Source organism: Nanorana parkeri, unplaced genomic scaffold, assembly GCF_000935625.1.
Source record: "Nanorana parkeri isolate BGI_ZX_2015 unplaced genomic scaffold, ASM93562v1 scaffold199, whole genome shotgun sequence".
In the NCBI taxonomy this organism is placed as follows: Eukaryota; Metazoa; Chordata; class Amphibia; order Anura; family Dicroglossidae; genus Nanorana; species Nanorana parkeri.
Window position 1 is genome coordinate 1,005,253 of NW_017306467.1, and position 8,619 is coordinate 1,013,871.

General features: G+C 42.6%; 1 protein-coding gene across 1 annotated transcript in view; it reads left to right on the forward strand.

Moving 5' to 3' along the window:
* LOC108786247 (zona pellucida sperm-binding protein 3-like) overlaps nucleotides 1-7,844 on the forward strand; it is an 11,291-nt gene extending 3,447 nt beyond the window's left edge. Inside the window, exons 4-10 of the mRNA XM_018555494.1 lie at nucleotides 15-109; nucleotides 4,041-4,218; nucleotides 5,169-5,277; nucleotides 5,437-5,525; nucleotides 6,970-7,061; nucleotides 7,145-7,240; nucleotides 7,687-7,844. Of these exons, the coding sequence (XP_018410996.1) occupies nucleotides 15-109; nucleotides 4,041-4,218; nucleotides 5,169-5,277; nucleotides 5,437-5,525; nucleotides 6,970-7,061; nucleotides 7,145-7,240; nucleotides 7,687-7,844 (817 nt within the window). The remainder of the gene's footprint in view (nucleotides 1-14; nucleotides 110-4,040; nucleotides 4,219-5,168; nucleotides 5,278-5,436; nucleotides 5,526-6,969; nucleotides 7,062-7,144; nucleotides 7,241-7,686) is intronic.
* Nucleotides 7,845-8,619: the final 775 nt, after the last annotated feature.

The window sequence follows — 8,619 nt, forward strand, 5'->3', positions numbered from 1 at the left end:
TCTGTTCCTTTCAGGTCTATGAATCCAACTCCTATAGACATGACATCTACAGTGTTTCTAACAGCATCTGGAATGGGTAACCTTAATTTCAGCTTTCGCTTCATGAATGGTGAGTAAAGACACCGGTATGTCAGTATCTATCCTTTGTGGCCTTGATTACATGCAAGTTTTGTGTATATTGAGTAAATGGACCATGGAATAAAATGTCAATGGTCAGTACATCATAGAATCCTAACTTGTTTAGCACCCCATATAACCTGTCAGGTACACATACAAAAATTCTGCTCAACTGTTGCATTAATGTTCTGGATTTTGATATAAGTGATAGGCTAGTATGTAAGCTGCAGAGATTAAAATTTTAACAATACAAATAACTGTCCAGCAAATGACAAATATTAAAGTCATTGTTCATGGGCAGAAAGTTAGCGATTTTGTCTGGTTGCCATGCTTCAGTTTGAGCCACAGACCCTGAAATTACAAAGATAAGAATTCTGGCTTATTTGCATGCTTGTTCTAGATCAGTAACCCATAGGTACTTAAACAGACATCACAGGGCCCTAATAGCTGCCAACTTCCCTGATCTTGTCTGGACAATCGCACTCTTACTCCTGTCCCTCAAGTTTGCATCCAAGCTGTGGCCTGAATTCATAACTGGCTAAGCTGCTGTGCGGTCACTACCTCAGCCCAGCCCTGTGTTCCCACAGCTCGCAGGTTTTCGGCTGTGGAATCTGCATATAAATGAGCTGCTGTAATTGCATACAAACGAGTCAACCCGTTCATATGTATGCTTTGCAACTCAATCTGCAAATCCCACCCCTGGAAATCGCAGCTGTGCTCCCCACCAGGGGATGTGAACTATCTTGGGCAATGTATGTTTCTCACATTTTGTGAAAAGGTGGCATTGCCCTTTTTAAATAGACTGCATGGACTAGTTTGTCCGAATAGTCGGAGATTCCTCCATACACATGTATGGCAAGCCACAGCACCTGTGACTGCACTTGATTGCATGCAATCACTGTTCAGCTGACCATGTTTCCACCGATCACAGTTTTGCTTTTGAAATCTGACTTGTCAAGCTTTTTTGACCAGCTTAATTTTTAGCTAGCTAAACAAATGCATACAATGTTTACTAGTGAACAATCATTCTTGGCTGTAATTCTGTCCCTATGATGGAAATTCTTGTGTATATACAGCACTTTAAATTGTACACAAAATTATAAGCCTCCAGTAGAACTACACCAATTTTAGATGGAATGCCCCACCCCTAACTATTCTCCTAGCTGGGAAATGTTTTTTTAAATTTCAACTATGTACAGTGCAAAACACTTTGTAGCAGGGACCTGGAACATACACCCAAGCTGGGCTTATTTAGTGGTGCTATGTAAAAGTTCAGCTAGAAGACATTCAGATTCTATTTGCCTAAATTGACTACAGAAAAATGGAAGTGATTACTGTGATATCTTGAAGCAAAAGGCAAGGATTTCATGAAGCAAAAGGCAAGGATTTCATGGAACAGTTGTTGGGGCTGTGGTGATAAAGGCAATCTAAAGTCGCATCACCTACTTGCATTTCTATATGCCCTTTCATAAAAGTTTATCATTCTGCCATTGTTGTAATATGAATATTACATTTTACGGTAACTTAAATGCCCCTACCCACTTGTCCCGAAGTTCTGTTGCATATCCTACTTGCAGGTTTACATCTTGTTTGATGATTTTATTGAAGGGCCAGTGGCTGGGTCCATGGGTCACCCTGGGATATGCCCTGGCATGTACCTGTGTTTTCCCCAGGTGCCCCATCCTTTGGTAGGTTCTTGTCCAACCCCCCCCCCTTGTTGTGGGGATGCCACCTTCCCCCCACCTACCTCCTTGCTGCAGTCCTTAGTTTGAGATCCTGTTTGAGAAGGGTGTGGACAACATCCTTTGTCTCCAAGGAGTAGAAGGCTATGGTTCCTGTAGCAGTGGTGAGTCTTGTCTACTTGGGTGTCTGCTTTAGGGTTACAGTTTGGCACTAGCATTTTGAAGGGCGGGGGGGGTTGTACTAAAGCTGCATGGCGGCCCAGGCCTGGTACTCAAATACTGCAATGTTTTACTTTTGTCAGTTGTCTGACCTGTCCCCAGTTCTGATTCAGAACCTGGATGGATAAGACTATTTTCAAAGAGGCAGAGAAATTCTTTAAATGTGCCGTTGCATGTTTTTGAAGAATGTAGATCTATCATTTGACTTGATCCATCAAGGAGCCAATGGATGGGAAGAAACCTGTCTTGCAGCTGGCATGTAAATATGTTGTCCATGGCAGCCATCTGTGTAGCTGCCAACTTGTAGGCTTGGGTTTTTTTGCTGCCCACATCTTGGTAGTATGGAAGCCATGCAGGAAATGCCACATGATTGTAATTTAAAATTTTTTAGCTCGTCATAAAATTCATAATGGCGAGTATCTACTGGGGAGGAAGGATTAATTCCTGCTCAACAAAGGACTTTGCTGGGTTACCAGATTCTGTATCCCAGAAAATGCTTCTAATTAAAGAGGAAGAATGGTCCTAAATTGGCCCCATAAAGGAATTTACCACTCCCTAAGAACCATTTTCTGTCTGGTGTGCTGGTGACATCTCTAAACAATTGCTGTTTTATTTGTGGCGCCATCCGCAGTCACTGCGAGCACCCCCCCACTACAAGGGATTTCTCGGTAAGGAGTGCAACAAGGAAAAGTATTTATTGTCTGGGCCTTAAACTGTCACATCCTGTAAAGCTCCCAACAAATGCCAGTACTTGGGGCTGGGGAGCACATGCTGTGACAGATGTGCCGGTCTAAAACACTAGTATACACATTTCCGAACTGACCGAGCCATCACAAGGACGTGGCTATAAAACAGGATACAACAATCTCAGGCCAGCAGACTAAGAGCAATTGCCACTCGGGTTGGTTAACTCTATAGCTATGCAACAGTAGCTGCCACCATGCGTTTCCACAAACAGCCCAGGAAGCCGTGAGTGACAGTCACGGCTCTCTGCAGAGATAGATCGAGAAGTGAGCGAGTGACGGTATGTGTTTGCTCATTTCTCGCTCTACTGAGCCGACCTGTGACAGTTTCATTGTCGCTGGTCGGCTCAGATTATGAGGCCGAGTGAAAAATCACTCGCCTCATAATTCTCTTAACATGACACGCTTTAAGTGACTAACGTGGACAGATTTATTGTGCAAATTATGTTGATGGTTTGATGCCCTGAACTCGGATCTGTTTTAAATTTGAGGAAGAAGTCTATCATGGCATGAAGCAATACCCTTAAACCAGCATGAGATGGTTGTTGCTTGGATTGGTCTGCTTCCAAAATGGGTAACTGTTTCAACTGATCCTCCTAGGATTTAATTGCAAATATCCCCTGTAATGTTTCAGTGAACATGTTTCCCTGATCTTTATCCCAATGATGGTTAGTCTGAATCCAAATGCACATGTCTAGGACTAACTTACAAATCAACGAAATTCCATTGCTCCGGCGTTTCGTCTGAATCTAAAAATGATATGCCTGTATACACTAAAAATACAGGCAAATGCATTTGCAGAACGTCGGGTGGCCATAAAGGCCACTGGTGTGTTCTGCCAATGCATGCTGACATCCTTGGAGGCAGAGCGCATGACACTGCATGTGCAACATCACACTCATGTATGGGTGCCACAATATTGGTATATACACAAAGATGGCAGCGTCCATACATGCATATGAAGTCACACCATTGCACGCAGCATCATGTGATGTCATGACAGCATAAATTGTTTTTCGTCAAACTAAGCTAATGGTAGTGTGTGTGTGTGTGTGTGTTCCCACCCCCCCACTCGGGAAAGAAATTATGCTGCACACATGTTGTAGTCAGTGACAGGAGGTGAGGCAACCTCCTAGAAGGGGGTCACAAATCGTTGTCTTCACTGTTCACTCCTCTGCACTTCAAATATTCCAAAACAAAACTGGTGCAGTTCCACTTTTTCATCAATCTTTAATGATCCTCTTACACATTACTATGTCTTTAAATTTTCTCCCATCAGATGACTTCTCAGGTCCTTCAGATGCAAAAGACTTTTTATTGGGATCCCCCATCAACTTGGAACTGTCTGTGAATTTAGGATATCACATTCCTCTGAGACTCCTTGTGGATGAAGGAATAGTGACTCCAACTACAGATATCGCTTTAACACCAAGATATGATCTGATCAACAACCATGGGTAACTGTTTTTGTGCATCTAAATGCTTGCTTGGCTAGGCTGAGTTGTCTCTTTCCTAAATAAGACTATGACATTGACCTGCTATGTATACTCTTAAAATTTGTGTTCAATCTTTTAGCCTCTCCATTCTTGCCTGACTACAAGGGGGGGGGGCGGCGGGCTATTGCTACTGCTTTGATAAAAAATTGCCTTTGTCCCCAGTGTGTTGGGGTTTTTTATTGAGATATATATAATATATATATAATTTTGTGTGTTTAGAATTAATCGATTTACATTTTTTTCGATTAATCAAACGCACATACAGATCCAACTACATTGGCCTATACACATACAGCACAGCAATGAAGTGATAAAATGAACTAGGATCACACTAATCCAGCACGTTATTAATCTCACGTGCCCCACTTAATATGGCTGCCGCTTGAGTGGGGCAACTCAGAATAATAACGTGCTGGATTAGTGTGATCCTAGTTCATTTAATTACTTCATTGCTGTATGTGTATAGGCCAATGCCTTGGCTGGTGCTCGTGCAGAACAAGTTTCTTGGGCAATATATATATATAAATTTTCTCCATTCAAAATAACTTGCCCAATGTCTCAATTAACACATTTATGGAAAGTGCAAAAATCCAGTTTAACTTGCATCAATACTACCCTTCTAAACATTCTTGTATGAGTGACTTCTGGACAGGAGGCTGTGGCAAATCTTCCCAATGGTAATGATGGCAAACTAAACAGATGTTATATTCCTCCATTAAAAAAGTTGTCTGGAGCTCTACTTTAAGTAGAATACTGTTCTATAAACTCAAATGTAAGTTTATTTGTAAAGGTGTGAAATATGTCTTGTTACATTGTCAAAATTGCTGATTTAACTCATGACGACATGTGTAAACCGCAGTGGCTGATACAAAGCTGCACAGGGGCTAATGTCTGACCTTTATTTCCTGTAGATGTTTTGTAGATGGAAAAGTGGCGCACTCTAGGTTTGTAAAGCAGGATCCAATAAATACCATATGGCTCACCTTTCCAGCCATGAAATTTGTGACACTTGGTAATGAGGCAAGTATTTGGTAACATGCAACTCTATTAAAATGTACCTAATGCAACATGTGGGTACTATATGCCACATTTGCTACTTGTAAATCTATTATCCACCTATATAACTTATTAGCAAAAAATACTGTCGCCACCCCCCCTCCAACTATTTTTGTCCTGCAGATCTACCTTACCTTTAAGCTGGTTGTCTGGGATCCCAAAGATGTAACAGAGCTCAGGAAGGCATGTTCTTATTTACTGGACACAAACAGGTAGGAGAATGCTAAGAATTTTTGTTTTGCGTCTTGGATTACAAGAAAAATCCTCATAAAAGGTGGGGTGGGAACTATTTCAAGCAGGGGCCTTATAAGTAGGGGGAGGGAGGAACGGTGTAGAAAGCTTGGGTGCTACACAGGGGGTGGGAGCTGAACTTGCAGGGAACAGTGTGTACAGAGATTGCTGCTTTACACACGACTGCTCCGTAAAGGAGCCCCACATGCAGTGAGAACCAACTCTCCATCCTCTGCTTGCACCATGATTCCAACACCGTATGTGGAGGGCCAGTGTGTCCACATGGTTACACAAATTGTGACCCTGCACACCCCAATTTAAGAGTAAGGGTGTAAGCCTTACACAGGGCTGAGGTCCCCTCCTACTACACATGTAGAAGCTGGGTGCCTAAGCATCCAAGTACCTGTCATGTGGGAGGAAGTGGCAAAATACAGGTTTGTATTGGGTACAAACCATAAACTGGTGTCTAAAATTCTAGACTCTTAAAATGCCTATGGAAATGTAAATGTATTATAGAAAACCAGATTATGCTGCACTCTATTCAGATTGCTTTGCAGTGTGTGGTAAGGTAAGTGCACTTTGCAAAGTAAGCCCTTTTATTTTTTTAAGAATTCAGTTGGGTTAGTTGCCAAAACTTCTATAATCTGTATGTTGTCCAGAAAGCCTAAATTGATGGGAACTTGGGAAAAGTTTCTTAATATAGCTTAAGCCAAAACTTTTTTTTTCCTTCTTGTTGGGGAGACTTCATAGGTGGGATTTTAGCTCTTTGAAAAATCCCCTCTGGACAATTGCCACAGTGTCCCACTAAAAGATTAATTTGCAACTCCATTGTGGCTTTTACCTCCATTTCCCATGGCATTGGTAATCGGGACAAAAACCTGATGCAGTTCTAACCCTCATTGTACTATCAAAATTTAAAGTTTTTTTTTTTTTTGCTTCAAGGAGAACTATGGGGTTAGGGCTTTTCCCCATAGTTCTCCTTAGGATAACGGGAGGACACAAATTAGTGTCCTCCCGTCACCCTAAGCTACAGCTCGTGGTATACTGAGACGCTGAAGCAAATCCCGACAATTATGTCTATCTGCCCAGCTGCGTGAGTGACAGCTGGCTCTGCCTATCTAGAGGCAGAGCCAGCTGTACCCCCTCCCCGTCCGTTCCGCTAGTCAGTGCTAGTGGATCGGGGAGGGGGGAATCCAGTCCATCCCCTGTCACGGCAGAGAGCTGTGACAGGATCGAGAAGTGAGCGAAAGCCGGTATGTGTTCGCTCTTTCCGCTCTACTAAGCCGACCTGTGACCGTTTCATTGTCACAGGTCGGCTAGAACTGAGGATGAGTGAAAAGCACTCGCCTCATAGTTCTCTAGTTCTACTTAGTCTTGAGGGCTGATTTTTTGGGGCTACAATTGACAGTTAAATTCTATCCATAGGTGGGAACTACTTGGTAGTGCAGACAATACTGTATGCACTTGCTGCGATAATGTCTGTTCTAGAAGTTCCAGGAAGAAAAGAAATGTTAATGGTAAGTGGAGAGTTGGTCTTGTCTAAAGAAAATAATCCCTAATTTTATTGTATTTATGAATGTTACACTTTTTTTTTGTAAAGAAAATGAAGATGGACTTGTTCATACAATGGTTCTAGGACCCTTCAAAGTACATAGCCCATCTACTAATGGCAACGAATCCAGAGCAGCAGAGACAGGTAATTCCTAACAATCAGCCCAAAACAAATGGTTGAATCTTGTGGTGCGTGGTTGGGGTGTAGTGTTTTTGTTTGTTTGTTTTTTGCAGAAGGGAAATGGCTCCCTGCACCATACCAGGTCATGTGCCTCTCCCCAACGCCCTGACCCAATGGTTGTGGGGGGTCTGCAGGCAGGGGGGCTTATTTGCATTAGGGTTACCCTTTAAAGGGGCACCCAGATGACTACCCCCATCTTGAATGAGTAAAGGATACTTATACCCCTACTCTTTCACTAAAGTGTGTGCACTGCAAGGGTTAAGGTTCCAAAATCCTGTAATTTAAAGACTAGCAATACCTCTTCTGGCTCGCACAAGTGTAAAGCTATAGTGCTGGAAAGAGGTTTGGCCTTTTCTAAATTGCATATTTTGACTTTTTTTTTCTGTGAGAAACCTAATTTTGTGCTGTTCTCTCCGTTACAGGCTTCCTTATGCCACCTGCTGTTGGGGCACTTTTACTGGAGCTGGCTGTTCTGTTGCTGCTGTGCATTGGTGTTATACTGTATGGCCGATCAAAGCAAAAACGTAAAGAGATTGAAGAGCGCAGCCTTGTAACCAATGAGCACTAAAGTCTCTTTTTAAATAAAGACTTTCTATACTGCCTCTCGGGTTGTGTATGGTATTGCATAATTCTGTTTTTTGAGGGTTGGTGCTCATTATTTAGGATCTTCTAAAAGCAGTGAATGTGTGGTTTTTACAAGGAAAATGGTTTAAGTCCCCAAAGGATGCTTAAAAGGCCAAGATTGTGGCCCATTAATGTCAAGTTACTTGTTAAGTAAACTTATTTTTTTTTTTGCCTGAGTTTACCTCCTGACAGGTGCTGGGCTTTTCTGATCTTACTCCTGGGTGAAACTCTATGGTACTGCCTTGGAGGATACCCTTGTGCAAGAACAAATTAAGGGACCCCTTGGAACAAAGGGTCTGAGCATGTGAGCGGAGGGACAGGAGTATTCTGGACAGGGCTGTATCCAGTACTAGGTCCAGGTACACTATGTGATAACCTGGATCCAGCACTGAATAAGGATCCATCCGAATCGCTGCATAGTCTGAACTGTCAATTTGGACACTAGCTGTCAGGGTCTGGTCCCTAACAGATCATCCAGGTATCCCACTACATGCCTTCACTGAGCAACGTAGAGCTAGGACTGATGGGAGCACATTGTGAAGAGTGGCTAGACCAAAGGGAAGAGTAACACATTGGTAATGTTCTCTGGCCACAGCAAAATGTAGGTGTTAATGAGGACAAAAAATGGGTGTGCAAGTCCTTATGTCCAAAGAAGCCAGATTCTCTACAATAGAGAGGCAGCATATTGCATTGGGGGACAGTCAGTGGAACAGGGGGGC